Source organism: Chironomus tepperi, unplaced genomic scaffold, assembly GCF_022539635.2.
Source record: "Chironomus tepperi strain 1889 unplaced genomic scaffold, CSIRO-AGI_Ctep_v1 contig_48, whole genome shotgun sequence".
Lineage (NCBI taxonomy): Eukaryota > Metazoa > Arthropoda > Insecta > Diptera > Chironomidae > Chironomus > Chironomus tepperi.
The window spans coordinates 365,408-385,810 of record NW_027226170.1 but is presented as its reverse complement, the minus strand read 5'-3'; the positions used below and the strand labels follow the sequence as shown (position 1 = coordinate 385,810).

General features: G+C 31.8%; 5 protein-coding genes across 5 annotated transcripts in view; 2 read left to right on the top strand and 3 right to left on the bottom strand.

Annotated features, from left to right (window-relative positions):
* Positions 1-20: 20 nt before the first annotated feature.
* On the top strand, positions 21-1,511 carry Taf7 (TATA-box binding protein associated factor 7). The gene is made up of 3 exons (XM_070652323.1): positions 21-189; positions 266-514; positions 575-1,511. Exons 1-3 carry the CDS (start codon positions 91-93, stop codon positions 1,370-1,372), a joined length of 1,146 nt encoding a protein of 381 aa, XP_070508424.1. The 5' UTR covers positions 21-90; the 3' UTR covers positions 1,373-1,511.
* Rfk (Riboflavin kinase) lies at positions 1,439-2,720 on the bottom strand. The gene is made up of 4 exons (XM_070652314.1): positions 2,544-2,720; positions 2,415-2,426; positions 2,196-2,347; positions 1,439-1,964 (listed from the first exon to the last, which is right to left on the bottom strand). The coding sequence occupies exons 1-4, from the start codon at positions 2,632-2,634 to the stop codon at positions 1,641-1,643; spliced, it is 579 nt and encodes a 192-aa protein (XP_070508415.1). The 5' UTR covers positions 2,635-2,720; the 3' UTR covers positions 1,439-1,640.
* A 323-nt stretch (positions 2,721-3,043) lies between these two features.
* LOC139099298 (dual E2 ubiquitin-conjugating enzyme/E3 ubiquitin-protein ligase BIRC6-like) lies at positions 3,044-5,082 on the bottom strand. The gene is made up of 6 exons (XM_070651725.1): positions 4,791-5,082; positions 4,655-4,731; positions 4,462-4,600; positions 4,226-4,406; positions 3,988-4,172; positions 3,044-3,922 (listed from the first exon to the last, which is right to left on the bottom strand). Exons 1-6 carry the CDS (start codon positions 5,080-5,082, stop codon positions 3,054-3,056), a joined length of 1,743 nt encoding a protein of 580 aa, XP_070507826.1. The 3' UTR covers positions 3,044-3,053.
* A 5,848-nt stretch (positions 5,083-10,930) lies between these two features.
* Positions 10,931-20,403, top strand: part of LOC139099979 (otoferlin-like) — a 36,352-nt gene continuing 26,879 nt past the window's right edge. The window contains exons 1-3 of the mRNA XM_070652536.1: positions 10,931-10,987; positions 11,292-11,547; positions 12,401-12,588. Coding sequence (XP_070508637.1) covers positions 12,510-12,588 — 79 coding nt within the window. The 5' untranslated portion in view covers positions 10,931-10,987; positions 11,292-11,547; positions 12,401-12,509. The remainder of the gene's footprint in view (positions 10,988-11,291; positions 11,548-12,400; positions 12,589-20,403) is intronic.
* SmydA-1 (SET and MYND domain containing, arthropod-specific, member 1) lies at positions 13,859-18,107 on the bottom strand. Its single transcript, XM_070652337.1, has 5 exons — positions 17,737-18,107; positions 15,810-15,935; positions 15,550-15,737; positions 15,062-15,487; positions 13,859-14,599 (listed from the first exon to the last, which is right to left on the bottom strand). The coding sequence occupies exons 1-5, from the start codon at positions 18,034-18,036 to the stop codon at positions 14,050-14,052; spliced, it is 1,590 nt and encodes a 529-aa protein (XP_070508438.1). The 5' UTR covers positions 18,037-18,107; the 3' UTR covers positions 13,859-14,049.

Sequence of the window (20,403 nt, the reverse complement as noted above, 5' to 3'; positions counted from 1 at the left end):
TTAGTTAAGAATTTTCTAGACTCACTCCAAAAAGTAAACAACAAAATTGACAATTATTTAGTTAAAAATAAAAACAGAAAATAATCAAAAATGGCACCAGATAAGCCACAGAAAGCTGAATCAAGGCGTGATGAAGTTGATCTTGAAACGCAATTTATTCTTAGGTTGCCGGAAGAATACGCAAATAAGGTAAGAAACATTAATACACGATTTTATGACATTTCAATGTTAAAATTTTTATCTTTTGAAAAAATAATAATCTAAGCTACGAGATGCTATACGATCAGGAGCACAGAATTTAAAAGAACGACTAGCTATTTCGTTAGAAAATGATTTAAGAAAAGGAATGGTACGATTTGATGAGAGATACCTGTATGCGAAAGTAGTGGATCTTCCATGTATCATCGAATCACATAAAACAATTGACAAAAAGTCATTCTACAAAACATCCGATATCTGTCAAATGATGATATGTAAAGAAGAACCTGATCCAGTTACTGATGATGAATCACCTGTAAGTTACTATCATATCTGGAAAATAATTCAATGTTAACAATTTGATATTTATTGATAGGTCAAAAATAAGAAGAAAGATCCAAATAAGGTCGACAAGAAGTTCTTATATCCTCACGGTGTAACTCCTTCGTTGAAAAATGTAAGAAAAAGGAGATTCCGAAAAACATTAAAAAAGAAAAATGTCGAGTTGCCTGAAATTGAAAAGGAAGTAAAAAGATTGTTAAGGACAGACAATGAAGCTGTAAATGTAAAATGGGAAATAGTTGAGAGCGAAGAGCCTGTTGAAGCAGAACATGGTAGAGAATCGCCAGTTAAAAGCAAAAAGGAACAAGCATCAACAAGTAAAGGACATGCTAAGCATAAAGCTGTTGAAAATCTTCCAGTCGATGAGCATCACATCTTCGGCGAGGAATTATCTGATTCTGAAGAAGAGAACATTAACGCAGTTGTTCCAGACATAGATATTGAAGATACACGATTATCGGAAGATTCCAGAAGCAGATTTAGTGATTCAAATTCAATGATGCAAGGAATGCAATCAGCTTCAAACAGTCAATTGCCTCTTATTGATCAAACAGAATTTAGTTCCTCAATGTTTGAGGAAGATGTTGCAGGAACTAGTTCACAAAATATTGACGAAGAATCTGTTGACTACTCAGCTTCAAAAGAGCACTCAATGGCTAGTAATCTACGACGTGAGCTACAGGAGTTAAGAGTTAGTCAAGCACAAATTGAGCAAGAGATTCAAACGATTGACAATAAGAAGTTAAAGGAAAGATTGCAAGACGATTTAGAGAATATAATGGGCAAGATAATAATGAAGCAAATTGAGCTACAAGAGTTTGAGGAACAATAAATGATGAAGCAGTTCCAACATGTTGCATGTTTGTCGTTAAAGGAATAAAATATTCAGTTTTTAAAGTTTCTGATCATGTCACCAACAATAAGATTAATTTTATTTTTAAAAAACATTAATAAAAATTATAAACGAAAAATTGCATTAAGTGATTCGTCCTCAATTCTGTCGAAAAAAATAAAGTACGATATTATTGAATCTTTCAGTATCACTTTCCCTCAACATTCTACGACTTAAAAATATATACAAACACGATTTATTTAATAAATTAATTATTTTCCTTTACATGCGTCCCATTATGATGAGTTTCACTCTCACATAGACCATTTTTGTGGCCGTTCATTTCAGTTTTGTGGCCGTTTTGGTCGTTCGATATCACATTATCGCTATTTTGGAAAAATTCGTGATTTTTAAGCTTCAAATTTTCAGGACTTTCTAAAAGCTGTTCAGCATCCTCAATGTCTTTACGTATTGCAGCAATCAATGCTTCTAAACTGTCGAAATTCTTCTCGGGTCTTAAATATCCAATAATGCAAACTTTCAATAAGCTACCGTAAAGGTCTCGACCGTACTTATGCAGTATATGAGTTTCCTATAAACAGCAGAAATAAAATATGAAACACAAGTTAATCTCGGCCTTGAGAAACTGTTTAAAAATTGCGTCATTATCACGTGTAGATTAATGACAATGATGTATAAATAATAAAGTGCTGGGTTATCAAAAACAAGCTAAATGAACCAGTGCGAAAATTGAATATGACATAACTAGGACTGATTAAAGCAACAATTCAGCAACTTTCTATTGTTATATTATGTCAATTACCATAGATTTATGCTTATTGTGATAATATGGATTCCATCCAATTGACATGACCATTTTGTGAACATCGCCATTGTCAATGCTTGCATATCCATAATAAATTCCTATATCTATTTCCTTTGGCAGATTCTGTACAACTTCAACGGGAAAATTTGCTAGAAAAATAAACAATGACATTGAGTTTTCTGCTATCTGATGAGTAATACTGAGTAGCTAGCTTACCCGTCGGAATTCCTTTAAAATGAAACAGATCAAGGTGAAAACATATGTTATTATTTTGTTTAATTAGCGAATAATTATTCAAATAAAATTCTATTTCGAGATTATTCTGTTATATTTCTAATTTCTTACCTAGTTCCTTTGATCCTCTACCAAATCCTTGTGTGATTTTTCCTGCCGCAAAGTGCGGAAGAAATGACACTGTATTATTTATATTTCTCATTTTTTTATCACTATAATTAACTGATCAGAATTTTGATGCAATGGGAAAGTTACATGTTCAGAAAACTACACTTTTCTATCTCTTCCATTTGCGTACGTTCAGCAATTAATTGGAAATTTAAGTTTCTCTCAATCGTTGTTATAAAAGCTTAGAATCATCTGTTGGAAACAAAAACTTCTGGATTTGATACTTAAAATTTCGCAAAGCCTACTTAGATTTATGTGTTACGATTAGTTTTCGGATATTTTTCAAACATGCTTTGATCGTTAGTTTTTCAAATACTTTATGTCCGTTATTTCCTTATTAAAATAGTTTATACTTTATTTAAATTATGATTATCCAGTTCGTTAACATCTTAAGAAGAAATAGTAATAATAATAACAATAAAAATAATAATAATCTTAAATCTAAACCAATGTTTAAAAACCAGTGAATTTGTTGTCAAATTCATTCATGCCATTTGGAACTGGTAAATTTGACAGTAAATTATACAAATTTTGATATTGAACACTCAGTTTTTCAGAAATATGTAAAAAGTGATCAGCTAATTCACCACACTGAGAATAAAATTTAGCTTCTTCCATCCAATTTTTGACTTGCTTAAATATTTCATTTCGCTTTAACCAAAAGTGCGTATAAATAACGTCAATAAAGCACGGCGATGGTTTACAAATTTGCTCAATGATTGCAAATTGAACTGTTAAGTAATACGTTTTGCATTTATACAATCGAGATTTCAATTCACCTATTTCAGTTCCACGTAATTTTTGAAAATCAGGTTCATTGAAATAAGGATCACTGACAAAGACGCTTGTTTGAATTGCAATGAGAACTTCCATTAATGTTGATTTTAATGGATTCCACATTGAATCTGGGCTTCCTGCCCATGTGTTCAAAATACTCAAACAAATTAGTCCATTATTATACAAATTTGGATTAATATATTGATTATCTCCAGTTACTGTTTTGTAAGCCATTGCTACAGGTCGATTTGGATAATTTGGTGGATAGTAAGCGTCAAATTCAAAACAACCATTTGCATATGGTGTGTTTGATGGACCAGTAATTAAACATTTAACTATATCTAAACGATCAGAATCTTGACGAATGAATATTGAGCTATTAAATGATAGAGGCAAGCACGTTGATAATGTAGCTGATTCTTGAATTAAGCGCTTATTACGGTCAGAATGTCCTACAAAGCCATCATTAAACACATTCGATTCAAAAGTGTAAGGAACAGTGAATATAGGGCCATTTCGAGTTTCTTTAATCATTTCAAAAGAGTCTGTAATAAAAATTTGCTTAATTATTTTTCTACATATATTGTTACTTTTTGGTGATTATCCTTACCATATTGTAATTTTTTCATAGCTTGTAAATATTTATCTTCCAGACTTATTGGAGATTCCACAATTTGGATGTTTTCTTGATATTTATTTGTCTTGAATACATCATCAATTAAGTTACAGGTAGCCAATAATTCCAAATCCAAACTTTCTATTTCACGATCACTTATATAATTTAAATTTTTATTTCTGTAAATACAAAAATAACTTATTATGTCTGATAAAACAGAGAATATACATACTTTAATTGCTGAGTATAAACTTCTATGAATGCCTTCATGCCGTTGACTAAATTTTTGATTGTCTTTGAATCATATTCTTCATTATACGCCAATAAATTTGACAAACAAGGAGATAATGCTAATCCTCGCACAGTCTTCAACACTAGATGATAAATTGGGACTTTCTTTGCAATATCCATAACTGTTAATTAAAGAATAATTAGACAAATAAAAGAAATACAATACAAAATATATACTTGATTCATTATCTAGGTAAAAACTTAGTACTGGAATAAGAAATTTCTTGAGAATATCGGAAGTCCTCGGCTCAAAATCAAATTTTGCTGGATCTAATTTTTGGAATCCGTCTTTTGGATTTAAAAAGCTTGATAAAATCTATAAACATAAAATATTAGTTTTACCTATACAAATTATTGAATATACAATTACCTCCAATATAATTTTAATGTGTTTTTCTGCATATTCCTGCTTATTTGTTGCTTTTTCAGCTTTCCATGTCGAAATTCCTGGAATTTCAAAATGTTGGGTTAGAAAAATGACAAACTTTAAATATGTATGGAATTACCTTGAATTGAATTACCGCAAATTTTAGTCAGTTCAGCAAGCAACTCAGGATTGTTGTGTGTAAAGATACCCAAAATGTTCAAAAAAGCACCAAACTGACCAGTTTCAATCATCGATTTTCTAATTAAAATTCCATCTTTTGTTGTGAGCGGTGTATTGTCTAATATATTACTTAAAACATTAAATTGTAGTGATGGAAGTGATCCATTAATTGCTAAGATACATAAATCCTTTACAGCCGGAAAATAGAAATTTTGATAATGAGAAAAATAATGTTTTTCTTGATTTGCCATTTTGGTTACTAAATTAAAAAATTTGAATTTTTAAAAGCCGTTAAAAACAGCAATTTTTCAAAAAATGTGTCCTGCCAGTTTTACACTTGGTGAATAAACTTAACATGCATGATGAATTCTCATTTCATTAGAAATAAATACAGGATATATTAACAGATATCATGATCCAGTAGCAATTTGAATCGACATTAGACTGCTTTCTCAAGTAACACATTAAATTAAATTTTCATATAAGTATATAGGAACATCATAAATGACTCATTACTTTAAATGATTGTCAACATGAGAGTATGTATGAAAACTTTTCAAAGTGCCAATGTAATACTCGAATAAAGAGAATATCGGATATCTTACATCATCTACTATTCACTCGAAAAGTTTTTGTATTATCTCGCACTTGAGCTTTTCATGAAGAAAGTATTAAAAGCTTAAAGACAAGAAAAAACATCTGTTGCTTAAAAATATTATCGTGTATATATGGTATTATTTGATCAAAATTTAGTATGAGAGAAAAGAGAAGTAACGTGAGAGTAAAATATCCTTTTTTACTCAAATATCCTGTTGTGCTCATAGGCTTACAGTCAGTGCAGTAGTTAACGAGATCTCAGATAGTAGACACGTTCTTGATTACTTCCTTACCTTAAAAAAAATATAAATTGATGAGACAAGGATATGAAAATCATCCGTATCCAAAGACAAAGTGTGAATAAAAGGAAATGTAGGAAAAATTTTCATTGTAATTGTTTTAATGAATTGAAAAATTAATAAAACGTGAGACTAATTAAACAAAAAGAAAGTTCCTCGTGAATAAAATTAATTGCTTCCAAAACTTTGGGATCCTTACTGAATTTGTGAATAAATATAATTGATGATGTGACATTTGCGAATTAATTTTTGTGTGTTATTTAAAATTTGTTTACTCGAGGATTTATAAAGTGGCAATCGATGATGATGAAAAAGTCATAAAATCATGTTCTGTGCCGTTCTGTGGATTAACGTTATTTAAAGTACGCGGAAATGAACAATTGAAGGGGATTAGTGAATTTATTGTATTTTCTTCCGAACCAATCATTGTTATCAATTTTTGGGGCTTTAGATTCTCTAGTACAGTGATGAACAGCTTGTTGTGTTTTGACAATCTGTGGTTAATTACAATACAACATATAAAATAACGTATTTTTAGAATTCAAAATTTATAACGAATCTTTTGATTTTGAAATATTCATATTTTCATTCTCCTTTTTATGAATTCTTGCAAATTTTGTCACAACACACAGAAACACATAAGTGTGTTGCGACACACATGTTGCTCACCACTGGCCTTGTTCATTGACTAACTTTGTACACAAACTGCACACCAATTTTTGTGGCTTCATTCATGCAAATTCCAAGTGAAATTCTTACTCGTTCTTATTCTGACCGTATGATTTCAAAATCCGTTAGGCAATAAGCTTCTTTTTATCTTTCAAACATTTCTCATGGATCACATTTTCCTCTAATCTTGAGCGGTATTCATTTAATACTCTCCAGTGGTGTATGAAAGGGTATTTAAATAAAAGCCACAAGAGGTGAAAAGAAGTATAGATTTTACCCTTGAGAAGCATGAAGTGTTATGGATAATGCTGCGGTTTTCATATTATTTTTCGCAGGTGTATGTGAATATTGGCATGTCCATATTTCTCAAGAGATACAGCAATTGATGAACTAACTACCGACTGAGTCAATGATTTATGCATCTATGGATGAGAGATCAGGCAAAACTTTTTTTCAATGCAAAACTAAACATAGAAAATAGAAAATGTTGGTAGCAAGTTGAAAAGTTGTAGGCAGAGTTAAACGTTCGGGATATAATTAAAGATAAATATAAAGAGTATAGCAACAAATTTGCTGTTAGTATTAAGCATGGGATGTTGTACGTTGTTGTTCAAAATATTTCATCAGCCACGATTTTGCGGATTTTGTGTATCATATAACGTCAATCATAAAGGATGAAGGAGGAGATGTTAAAGGGTTATGGACGTATTAAGCATGTGAAGGGAAATTCGACCAAATTCGACATTCTATTAAATATTCGTGAATTGTCCTAGATTGACATTATTTATGGACGAACCCTAATCTAGAAATCATAGAAAATTAATTACTATAATTCAATTAATGTTTACTTAATTATGATGATTACAATAATTTTCCATTTAACCGATACCGTCGTGTTTCTCGTTTACACTTTTTCTCCCATTTTGGGTGTGAATATATGGCAATTAACATTATGCGCCCAAACCATAACAGAGTATGGAGGCATTTCCAAAACAATAACTAAACATTATCTTTATCATTCAACATAAACAAATTTGTTTTTTAGCTTTTTGTGCCTAAATATTTTCATTCTACGAACATTCAAATGTTTGGAACTCTGAAAAAGTTTGTAAAGCACAATAGATAATATTGTGTTTTGGTAGAATTATAAACAATGATCAGATAGCTATACATAATTATGTAGCTTAAATTAATTTCACTAGAAATTTATTGTTTTTCTTTTCCAGTTCTTTATCATCTATTGAAAAGATTGTGACCTACTTCATAAAATAACGATAAATTCTTGAACTCATTGGAGTCACTTCTTAAATGAAGATCTATTGCAAATTCTAATTTATAAAATAACGGATTATTCGAATTCCAAATGTAGACCGAAATTTTCGATTTCGAAAAATACATATTTTCACGCCCCTTTTTATGAATTTTTTGAATTTTTAACAGTTTTGCCAGAGCATTCAACATTAAGGAGGAAAATAGTCTTAAATTCCGATAAGATGGTTCTTCAAAATCCATTTAGGATCGTTCATAAATATTATTCACAAGATCTAGCTTTTTACAGTAAATATCCTAGAACTTCTATTGTTTGAATTTGCTTAACCCCTCTTAATCTTCATTTATGTTGTTTTACAGCGATTTTACATGCATAAATCACTTATGAATGACCCCATAGACATGAAAATGAATAAAAAATAAGATTTTCATTATTAACGACGAGAAATTCGAGAAAAAGTTTCTTTTTTCCTTTTTCCTTATATCTGTCCCAAAAGGGTACATCCTTTACTGAACATTAAACTCTGTCCAAAAATAAAAATGGGGATGAAATAGGATAGTAAGTTGAGATCATTCGTTCGTCATCTTCACATAAAAGTTTTTCCTAATTTAATAAAAATTTTCAAACAATTTACCAAAAAATATCGAAGCATACTTTGCATAAGTAGAATAATTTCAAACAGAAATCAGCCCTCAGAGTATAAATAAGCACAAAGGATGATGAAATATCAGAACCATCGCCTGATGATATACTTCCTTTTCATAAAATAAGAGTTCAAAAGCTTTAAATTTCATCCTTTCTATATTGTATATGTACATAAAATAGAAATGGCTTAAAATTAATGTTTGGACTGAAATGTATTGCAAAACATGAGAACTATGCATTTGTTATAGGAAGAAACAGTACAATCATCTTAGTAGTTATTAATTTTTTTCACGTCCATATCATCGGGAGAGCAAACAATAGCCAATAATTTTTATATCGAAATCAATAACTTTATTTTATCCATTCCATACTCTACTTTATCATATCTCTTTTTCCTTAGTATTGTATTGGAATGTGGTTATGCTTCCTGATATTTTGTTTCGGTATTTTTAATTAAAAAAATTATTTATGAACGCATTGAAATGAGATGAATGGCATTTGAATGAGTTATGCATTGCATATACGGTTCTCAAATAAGGAGATGTATAGGACTGTGATGAATAGCTGCTGCTTGCTTGATATCAATGTATAGCAGTGGTGGACAACCTATTTTGTGCTATAGCACACCTTGATGGCATGCCACGACACATAGTATGCGATTAATGGCAATTCCAAAAGTGCCGCAACACATAGGTTGTCCACAACTGATGTATAGCATCCTATAGCCTAGATTTAGCTTTCCTATTCCTTGACCTAATCATGAAAAGTATGTCTACCTCTAGGAAATGTTCATCCTCATTTCTGATTTAATCAAGTCTGCGTCCGTCCAATTCAAATGTCAACAATAGTTTGTTTGAAAAGTCATGCTTTTTTCCTTCTTATTTGTGTATTAAGATTATTAGAAGATGATAAAGTTCAATTCATGTTAATTCTAACAAGCTACGATGAAGACATCTCATTATCCTTCGACATTTCACAATACATGTTTCGCCAATTAAGATACTTCCAACCTCTTTTTTTCATTTCATTCTATGTACAGCATGATATTTGCTGAAAATTACAAGACCTTTTCGATAACAATCAAGATACAATAGCTTGCTAGTTAGAAAATGAAATTTTATAACATTGCTTGCAAATTACAAAGGTTCTCTGGAAAGAAGTAAGTGGGTTCATTCACCTATGACATTCATTACTGTCTTGACATTTACCCATGACACTTATTAAAATTTCATTTATCATTTTCAACATAAAAATTTTTCAAGTCAATCATTGGACGTCCTTTGTGTCTTTCATTAATTACGTCTGTTTGCTTTTTGGAATATGGGAGACAAGGTGACACTCCGCAAAATTTGAATGAAATCATTTATTTGAGCTGTTGCATATCTAGTTCTAAGGATGACTAATGTCGACGTGATCAGATTTTCCGTCCATAGAACTAGACATTGAACTAATTGAATAAAAATCTTTCCCTCGGGGAAATTGTGGATGAAAAATTGTGATTTATCAGACAGAACTGTCTAAACTTCTCATTTTCTGATGAATGTACAACGTGGCGAGCATATCCTGGTTTAAGATTTTTGCTTAGCTTTTTAACATGCTTTCGCAGGCAAAGAGCATGCTCTTAAGAGCAGAGGAAGCTAAGAGCACGCTTGCGAGCATGTAGAACAAGTATATTTAAGTAAAGCAAGTTCTTGAAAGCACATACTTTTCGTCTTAGGGATGGGTGTTTTAAGAATAGAACAAGTCGATTAATCAATCCAAAATTCTAGATTAAAATTGAATCCGACATCAAGACAGCGGCCTGAGTCCAGATTTTCAATCGATTATCCAATTTGAACCATTCAGGTTTATTGCATACTTACTTACTTAATTATTGGAACCATGATCCAACTTGGAATTTCTACAAAGGCATCTGACTTTATTGCTACCCTAATCACAAAGCTTGTACAAATTCCCAGTTTCAACATCTAACTGGCATTCCTCCATCACCGTCCTATGCCATGTTGCTGGCTTTATTCCATAGTATTAAATAAAATTAAAATTCATTTGAATTTCCAAATTCCCTTATCAATTCAGCAACTGCACTAACTCGATCAATAAAAAAGTAAATTACATCCAATCAAAATGGAAATACGATTTTCTCTAATACCATTTAAAAATAATGGAATTAGTAGAACGAATGCATTTTAAACTATATATTTTAGTGCATGCCATGAAAGTTTACATAATGTTATCTCCGAATATGATCAACAAATATATAAAATTTGAGTTTGTTCATGCTAAAATAAGAGGAATAAAGCACAGACATATATGTAGCCTTAGTTCAGTCATCTTTATTTGCATAATCAATCGGTTGTTTGTAAATATAATGCTAATCATACACATCAAATATTTACCATAAATTTAATGCTTCAGGAAATCGAAAAATGTGACTTTTTAGCAACATGTGTCCGTATGTTATAAAAATTCTACGTATTGAGCTTTCACGTGAGCTTTTATGCTCTCTCTTTTTGGACATAAAAATCCTCTCTCAAAATTCTCTCATTTTTTTCATGATAAAATATCCTTTAAGTACATCGCATTGCAAAATTTTCAACCAAGTTTCGAGTTATCATTCGTACAGTCAACATGTACATCCACCAGTTGCTCAATACTGTTGATTTTAATAATTAAAAGGTGAAAGCAGTTCATAAATGTAGATGTAAATTGGATTTTTAGTGCTTTCTGTTGCTCATTGTAAATGACAATATTGAGTGTGCCCAGAACTAGCTAGTGAAAGAAAATATTCTTAATTCAGTGGAACTAACCCCATTCATTAGTTTGTTGTTTTTTTTCGTACATGCAAAAATGATGAATAATAAATTCCATTAATTTTACATGTCGTTTGATAATTAATTATTTATGCGTTTACATTCACCTCTGTTCTTTCAACATATCTCCTTCAACATAACGTGATTGCATTGGATTTTCTTTTTTTCAGGACGAGTGAGACGAGTATACATATTTCCTTATAAATCCAAAAAAATATGAAAATATGAGGAACATGGGAGGCACAAAAAATTGGGTGCTTTAAGATAAATAAACAGTTCCTTCCTTTTTTTGAAAGAAATAAATTCAAACAATGGATATAACAAAAAAAATTGTGTACAAGAATGAGTTTTGCGCTGTTATAATACAGTCTGCTGGTGAAGTGGCTGATATGCTTTAAGGAATAACCACAAATTAAATGAGTAAAAGTACGAAGGAAGCAGTTTTTATGTGACTTTTTTTTTCGGAATATTAAGACATAAAAGTGAATTGTTTGTGAGGACTAACTGGAGATTTATAGTTGACCTAGCACTTAAATGATTAAAAATTTAATTTATTATAAATTAGTTTGAGTAACCTTTGAAGCAGGGGTAGGCAACCTTTTATTTTTTGTGGCACGCCTTAATGGTAAGCCTTGACATGAACCGTAAGTCATAGCATTTCCTAAAATTTTAGGTTCCGCACTTTTGTGCCACGACACACAGGTTGTCCACCACTACTTAAAGGTATCCTTAAAGTGCTTCAAAATATTAGGTCATAAATATGCTTAAAAATTTAATGGAAAGAAAAGTTTTGCTATGTTTTGTATTCTCCCTGTGTAAAGTTTCTACCATCGAGTGACTGAAATGAAAACATTAGCATTTATAAATGAATTCAAAGTGATCCAGTTCTTCTAGATGAAAATTTTAATTAACTTTTTTTTTGATTTCGGTTTCAATCAAATTTGTCACAATTTGAAGGATGTCTGTCAAGTTCGAAAATATGTTCAAATGTTTTTACGTCTTTGAAATGTAGGATACATTGTAGCTTACAGTAATTTTAAATGGAAATTGAATTTACAGCAATACGAAAAATATGCAAAAAAAAAGTTCGAGGAATTCCAATATTTTTGATCTTTTGAAGATTATTTCACACTCTACATAAATTATGCATGAAATTCGGATGAAATAAGATTAGCGTGAAATTCTAGAAGAGCTGGATTACAATGTTCAAAGTTCTATATCCTATAAGGCTGAACATGAAATGAATTCTCTTGTAATTTCATATTTCAATGATCATCAGACGAAATAAAACTAATTGGATAAAAATCAACAGCTACAAAATTTATTATAAGAACAAAGAATTAAAGGAATTTCAGCAAGTTGAAGTGATATAAGTGAACACCATAGAAATGTCAGTTACAGTAAAAATAAACAGATTCCATTTGCCTAAGGCGAAAGCTAATTTAATTGGTAGAATTGAATTTAGAGGTGAGTACAATATAAAAGACTACCTTTTTCCTTTTCCCTGACCTTGAAACAATAATCCATAACATAAGACATACAATGATTATAGCAATAGGCTAGACAATGACAATTCACAATTTCTTTTCTTTTACTTTTCCCATCAAGAATAAATGAATGAATGAACGGATGTATAACAATAAAATATCATACATCGATGAGTGAACATTGGGGTCGTTCACATATTGTGTCTAGTTTTCTTTAACATATGGATCCAAATAGCACAGGTCGGTTAATTGATTCCAAATCTTGGTGTCAACGTGACTCTGGTATGGTGTCAGATATAAACTGAATTCGTCACGAAGTCAGGATTTTAGATCAATCAACCGATTTTTGGTATTAGGGATAGCCCGAGTGGACAAAAAATACATGATATCTAGTTGATGACATGTTAATGTCCAATTGATATCTAGTTCTAATGTATCCACTCGGGTATTATGTGAAATTTTGTAGATTAACGGGAATACACGTGGGAATAGATAATTATACAGTTAGTCCACCCTAACAGACGATTAGCATACTCAATTAAATGAGCGTGCTAAATTTTGTTAGCATATGTGGCATATGCAGTAGCCTAAGACGTACTTAAATAGGGTGCTCAAGCACATTTCATGCTATGGTGAAATAGCATATCGCAAGATAGGTACTGAACAGTGTAAGCATAGTGTGCATAGTGACAGAATTTGTTCATGACCATGCTCCTTGTCTATTCGATTCAATAAATAGGTCATTTGTGAACAACTCCCACACACTCATGTGAAGAATTAATCGTCTTAATGAGGCAAATCGTAATGTAATTTTGATTAGCAAATTAATGATACGAAAGGCTAAATAATTTATTAAATTATTTGCCTAACGAAAGTTTTACCGAGAAACAATAAGGAATGTCTGCTGCTTTCATTATCATACTTTTGATCATGTATATACATTGCCTTCAGGTGCATTAAATTCAATTTTATAAAGTTTTGAATAAAAGTTTTTATCGCACATTGGTTAAAAAAGATATAAGGGTATGGATTCGTACAAACAGCATGAGATACAGAGAGAAGGAAAAAGCAACTAGAAGAACAATTTTCATCCTTACTTTTTCACAATTTTCTTTAAGCTCATCTTGTGCGACACACAAAAAAAAATATAAGATAAATTTGAGAGTATTCAAAAGAAAGGAAAGTGCGCAGGGGAAATGAAATTGGAAAGGAGGTTTAAATTTATAAAAAAAAATCTTCAATTACCATAATTTTAATTTTATCTTTCTTCATAAGTTCTCTCCACCTTTATTTCTTCCTTTCTTTGTCATGAACTTCTACAAACATATTAAATTGACTTGAAATAATAATGAAATTAAGTTTAACAAACGACGACATCAGAAGTATAGCTGGAATCATAAAACTGAATCATGTCTTTTTAATCGGGATGCATGTACTGTATCTATCCAAGAATACCGCTAATCAGAGTTTCAAGCGATGATGCGTTGATTCTAGCTTGTCTACAAATGTTCCCTTCGGGCAAGCACTTTGCTTCGTTACCCAACAGACGTATGCTGTCGTAACAATATCTCAATGAATCTTCAAGCATTGCTTTACAATTTGGATCTTTCACTTGCATTGCTCGTCGACCAGCTTCTGCGAGTGCTGAATGAAGCTCAAATTTAATTAATCCAATAATTCGTGCCTCATTCGGAGCGACTTTATCAATCAGGTCAATTAATTCCTTGGATATCTTACACTTTAGCTTCAAACGTTGATCGGATATTTTTTGAATTCCATTAACTCCAGCACCAATAATTTGTGATAAAGCGACTTTAACATCCGTTATATAGAAATGATTTGGCGATAACCATTTGGAATAATGCTCAATAAACTTGATACAATTTCCTTCATTTTCTTTCTCCATTGCTGCCAGATCCTTTCCAACATGCTCAATAAATTTATTAACTTTTTCATACGTTACAATGTTGTTGCAATTTGCATCTGTGCATCTAATGAAAATAAAGAAATGAAATCGATGAAAGGGAATTGGATATAAAATTATATTTTGTTCTCATTGTGCTTGCTGTTATAAATGACTTGCAAAGAATTTTCAGCTTTATGATTTGAAGGATTTGATATATAATTGAAAACATAAACATGAAATGAAGCAATTTATTTAAGAAAATGAAAACTATTTCTGTGCTGCGAGCATAGATGTATAACTTGAGTATACCCGAGCAGCACAAAGCTGTGAACCGTATTATTCAATTTAAAATTGAGTCAAAATAAGCAGTTACGATTTCATTAGGGCAACTTCACGTCTTATCGTCAGTATAGCGACATAGCAATGCCCTAATCAACCCATTGTGCTGCTCGGGTATAAGGTATGAGATTCTTGAAATTATTCCACAAAAACTTGGTTAAAAATTGTTTGCTATTATTTCTAGTTATTCTATTTAATGAGATTTTACCTCCAATCTTGAGTCCATTCCTTTAAACTGTTAGGATGAAGCATTCCAGCATTGCATTTCTGACATTTTAATGAACTAAAATATGTTCCATATTCTGTAACATCTGTACACCTCTCACATTCGCATTCAAAGTGCTTAGTTTGTTGTAAATGATGACGACGATTAGATGTCTCCCAAAGTACATCAGTATATGAAATTGTGAGATGTTCCTTAGCTTTTATGCCGTTAGGTGCCCAGAAAATAATTTCATTATCTTCAGAAAAGCTCTTCGATAAATTGGGACGACATGAATGCTCAAAAAATGATGCACGATGATAAATCGCAACGCACGATGGATTTGTCAATGGCAATTCGTGACCATTTATACGTGAAATTCCATTAACTTTTATTATTTCCTCCCTCGTCCACTTATTACATTTAAAAAATCTGATTGCATAAATATTATTACTTAGGGGAATAAAGAATAAGTCTTGGAAGTTCAAATTTACCTAGGAATAAATTCAACAACTCGCTCCATATCCGATTTAAATTGTAGATCGTCCGCATCATAATCATGACTCTGCAATTCCAACAATTTTTTCCATCGTTCCGTATCATTTTCTTTTAATAAAAGGCATCGAAGTGGTAGCAGACAGCTATATGATGGATGTGGAGATGCGAAATTCTTTATAACAATCTATCAATGGCAGAAACATTTTCATTAATATAAACCATAGCTACCATATGGACTTCTTTTATTATTATGTACCTTATTTCCACGTTGGACAGTCAATTTGCATTCAAAATTTGCATGATTTGGATTTTCTTGACAAGCGCGACTGCAAACTGGCCAACCGCATTTTTCACATTGTCCGTGGTTTTTCTCGCGAACTTCCTGTGGATGTCGATTAAAGGATCATTAGTTTGATCAATTACACATGTAATTTTAAGGTTGTTCAAATGATTAAAGACTCAATATCATTGGGTATGAATCTCATCAGGTTTAAAGATAATTAAAGATAGAAAATTACGTTTAGGGAACGTTCGAAAATTACGGAACTAGCGAACCTAACGTTTTCAGACCGACTTATCTCCTCCCCTTCCTCCTATCCTCAAACCTCAATATTGCAAAACTCCTTTCTGCCTTAAACGTGACAAAACTTCCGATCATCCCTTTAATGGATTTAAAACACTCTGAAGCATAAAATACTTTGATGTAAAAATTTATTCCTGTCCATTTTAATAAATCCAAAAACTTTCTGATATGCCAAATGCAGACTAATATAAAGTTAGACATGAAAAAATGTAAATTTAATTTAATGTATAAACAATTTCCTAAGTAAAATTCAAGTTCAGACTTCCTGTACAGCACAAAAAAATTATCCATCTCACAGTAAAGAGAAGAACCAGACTTAATGGAACGGAACAAAGTTTTCATGTCAATGACTGAACATCAAAATATTTAACAGAATTTCACAAAGAGTCGCATTAAAGCTTTAGGAGAATGTTTTGTGTCATTAGATAGTTTCTGCTTTGGATCAACTGTATTGGCATCGTAAAGTTTCGTATTCATCTCTCATGTTTACCTTCTTATTCCCTGTGATTAATAAAAATGTCTTGTTAAAAGCATTTTGTTGTGAAAAACTAAACCAGACCCGATTGGTACAAGTGTTTCATGGCAGCTAGTTGGCTGTCACTTCCACAAATTTATGATACTGCTCTTGGTTGGAATTAACAAGGGAAATTGCGTTCTGGTCCATGGCTTAGGACGATGATGAAGGAATGTCAGTTAGATGTCAAAACTGAGAATTTTTACAAGCTTTGTGATTCCAGCCATAAATATGGACAGTCTTTTGTAGCAACTTAGGCTCCGAGTTGGAGCATGGTTCTAGGAAGTAAGCATGGAAGATGACGGACACTTTATGGCAGTAAACATGAATATTTCAACTTGAACGACTTATGACAGCCATTAGACAGCCGTGAATAGTTTGTGCCGATCGGGAAGAATGTTCAGCTAATAATTGTATATCTCATGCGAGTTGTTTGTGTTTTCTGAATCAACTAATTGAAATATGTTCAAATGAATTTTATGATCACGTTTGGGGAAATTTATTATTTTTCCTGTAAACACTTTCAAATATACTGTCGGTAAGAACTAAAATTATTTTTTTCGCCGTCCTAATAGCAACTGATGATGGAAATAACAAAGAAGCGAAAAATTCATGCTGTTCTGTTGGGTTTTACACGTAATAAATATTAGGTGTCTGGCAATCTGGTGCATAACTTCAATCACAACAACAAAGTTGCACATGATACTAGTTTATAACCTATCTCAATTGTAACGTATGAGTAGAAAAAAATTGAAGTGTGTATGATTCATGTACAAACGGCTCATATGTATGAACAAAAAAAAAACGTGCAGCTTTAATTCTTGGCTTTTTGCCAAGCGGCAAATCAGAGTAAATCGTGAGCTAATTAACATTAGAGTACAACCGTAATGGAAAACGGACTTCGTGATGAAGTGTGACATATAACTCATGCAGGCAAAATGCATTATAAATGCTTCTGGGTCAATCCAAGTGAATATGAAAATATTTCCATGCACATGTGACTTTAATGTTTAACATGAACACTTTCTTTCCACAAAAAAAGAATATTTATAAATATGTGGACTTAGTACTATGTTTACACACTACCTTCAAGCATCCTACACAAACTGGTGGTGTCACATGTGACGGTCCAATGATTAAGGGAGATTCTTTCAAAACAATTTCTCCCGGGTTAATGTTTCGTGTCGCAACATAATGTCGACCGATTTTATCATTGTGGCACATTCTCATTGGATTGCATCGTGGCTTGTGATTTTTCCAATCTTCTCTTTGATGCTCGACACTACAATAAAATGCTTGAACACATCCAGAACAACGAGATTTAGCTACTTTGTCACAAATTTGACACTTTCCGGAATTATCTACTTCCGCGTTCGATTCCACCATGATTTAATTTCACCTTAACACTCAATTCAATTCAAATAAAAAAAAAGGAACCGGAGTATTCGACGTACGAATGTCGCTTCTTTTGCGGCTATGAATAAAATGAGCAAAAATGAGATTATTTTTCCCTTTCGTGTACGGGAAAAAAGTATGTGTTTCTGTATCTCTCGAGAAAAGTCTAAGATATTTATTTATATCCCAAAAAAAATGCTCTCGGTTTTTCTACGTTTATAAATACTTAATTGAGTTCGGGATGAATATGTAGACGAAATGTATCTCACAGACAATTTCATCTAATAAACTGTGAATGAAGATAAGTTTACAGCACATGCATTTGTCGGCTGTAATCATAATGTTCTTCGATCTTTACTGACCTTAAATTTATCTATCCAATTTTTCAACTGCTGAGCTATCAACAAGTCAATTTACACTTTATTACTATTTCCAATAAAAATTTCAGATTCCTATCATGTTGATGCTTCAATTTTATATCCTCGTTTTGTTTTTAAAGAATTATATTCACTTCCTCAATCGACAGCAGTACAGATACCTTGATTTCCGAGCTAACTCCGGGGATTTATCTAATAAATTAGCAAAGCTACACAACTAGTTGTTAACTGGATGTACAGTGAACAAATTGCAAAAGTTTTTCAGTCTATTCAGCTTAGCTGTTGCTATTATTCAAATAATTAATCCACATAATTACACGGTTCAATGGCTATAGCATGAATTTTCCAGGTACATACTATGTTTCATAGCAACATATGGTTAAAATTTTAAAGTATCGAATGAACGGAAAAAGAAGAAATATGTTTAAGCTATCTAGTCATGTTCGATGAAAATAACATTGGATTTTGTTACCTTTACTAAGGATATGCTACGAAAAAAAAGTTTGTTGTTAAAGACAATAAAATTTAATTCAAAAAAGTATTTTTAGATCCATTTTCTACAATAATATATTGCACTTCCAAGAACTGGATGGGGGTAGATTTTAGGCACGTTTTAGGTAACGAATGCACATCCCTTACTTTCAATGTCAATGGATATTTCCTCCTCTTATTTATCATTTTTTCAGAACACGTTCAATGTCTTATGAATAATATTAACGAAAAGGAATCGAACCATAATATTAAATGTCGTAATTCAAGTTGACTATCCCGAGTGACACAAATGAAGAAGGCTTGGGTGCGGAGATTTCAAAGTTCTGCTAAACCTCTTTTACTGACTTACTTATTTCCTTGGCTGGGTTGCACTATAGTGTCCTTTTCAATATTAGAATTCTTCGGTCTTCGTCGCGATCTCTTGCTATCAAAAAAATCTGCAGTTGTTACTTTAAGAACTGGGGCATCACTTGGCCTTCTGTATACATGCCCTGCCCATCTCAAGCAATTAAAGCCTCTATATTAACCACTTTTCTAATACCAAATGGAAGTCGTTTCCGTTTGGCGTCCATATGGTTGTCAAACTTAGTCATTTGTGTCACTCGGGAAAGAAGTTTCAAAAGTCGTAAAGGATGTCGTCCTGAAGTTACTTTACATAAATGTATATGATTACGTCTTAAAGCAACAAGCAACGTAAAGTGAATCTTTCCGAAATGACAACAATTTCTTTTTTGTGCTAGCCAAAGGAACTGAAAAATGGAAGGAAAAGAAAAATTTCCGGCTGTCAACGCAGTCACATCATTTAACTTAAACATTTTTCGTGTCTGACATTATAAATTTTGGCATTTTTCATCTGTCATGACCCACTTTTAAAAATTTGCCTTTCTTGTGCTGTTTTGTTGAAAGGAATTATGCTGGATTCTTTTAAAAAATTAATAGTTTCCTAGAGCATGCTTCATTTTATTGTGAATAGAACATATAATAATAGAATATAAAATATTAATGCATAGATGCTACATAATTTAAGAACAACTGAAGAGATTTGTTGGTAAAATTTATTTGTTCGTTCCTTCATAAATTATAAATTATCATCATTTTTCACATCAAAGCAGAAATATCTTCTTTTTCCTTCTTCTCTACACACAGTAGAATTCCAAGATATATTTTCCTTACTCGATTTTACTTAATTTTTTATTTCCATATACATATTCATCAGCAAATGTAAAGTTTTTATTTATAAAAAAATTTGCATGTTGTTGAAAATGTTTGGAATTGCTTAGATGTCATTCGTATGTAACTCCGAGTGAGACAAATGAAGAAGGCTCCCATACGGAGCTTCCAACAAATAGAAGCCTCCTTCATTTGACATCCCAATGATTGTCACATAACATCCAAAGAGAGACGGTTCCCATTTGGTTTTATATGTTCATATGGAAGTCATTTGGATGCTAAATGTTGAGGGGCTTCAATTTGGAGTTAAATACATAAT

Coding starts and splice junctions, on each gene's coding strand:
- Taf7 (XM_070652323.1), top strand. CDS start 91: ATGGCACCAGATAAGCCACAGAAAGCTGAATCAAGGCGTGATGAAGTT. Junction 190..265: donor CGGAAGAATACGCAAATAAG/GTAAGAAACATT, acceptor TAATAATCTAAG/CTACGAGATGCTATACGATC. Junction 515..574: donor TTACTGATGATGAATCACCT/GTAAGTTACTAT, acceptor ATTTATTGATAG/GTCAAAAATAAGAAGAAAGA.
- Rfk (XM_070652314.1), bottom strand. CDS start 2,634: ATGAGAAATATAAATAATACAGTGTCATTTCTTCCGCACTTTGCGGCA. Junction 1,965..2,195: donor ACAATAAGCATAAATCTATG/GTAATTGACATA, acceptor TGCTGTTTATAG/GAAACTCATATACTGCATAA.
- LOC139099298 (XM_070651725.1), bottom strand. CDS start 5,082: ATGGCAAATCAAGAAAAACATTATTTTTCTCATTATCAAAATTTCTAT. Junction 4,732..4,790: donor TTGCGGTAATTCAATTCAAG/GTAATTCCATAC, acceptor TTGAAATTCCAG/GAATTTCGACATGGAAAGCT. Junction 3,923..3,987: donor TATGAAAAAATTACAATATG/GTAAGGATAATC, acceptor TTTTTATTACAG/ACTCTTTTGAAATGATTAAA.
- SmydA-1 (XM_070652337.1), bottom strand. CDS start 18,036: ATGGTGGAATCGAACGCGGAAGTAGATAATTCCGGAAAGTGTCAAATT. Junction 15,936..17,736: donor TTTGTGTAGGATGCTTGAAG/GTAGTGTGTAAA, acceptor CGACATCCACAG/GAAGTTCGCGAGAAAAACCA. Junction 14,600..15,061: donor GAATGGACTCAAGATTGGAG/GTAAAATCTCAT, acceptor TATTTTCATTAG/ATGCACAGATGCAAATTGCA.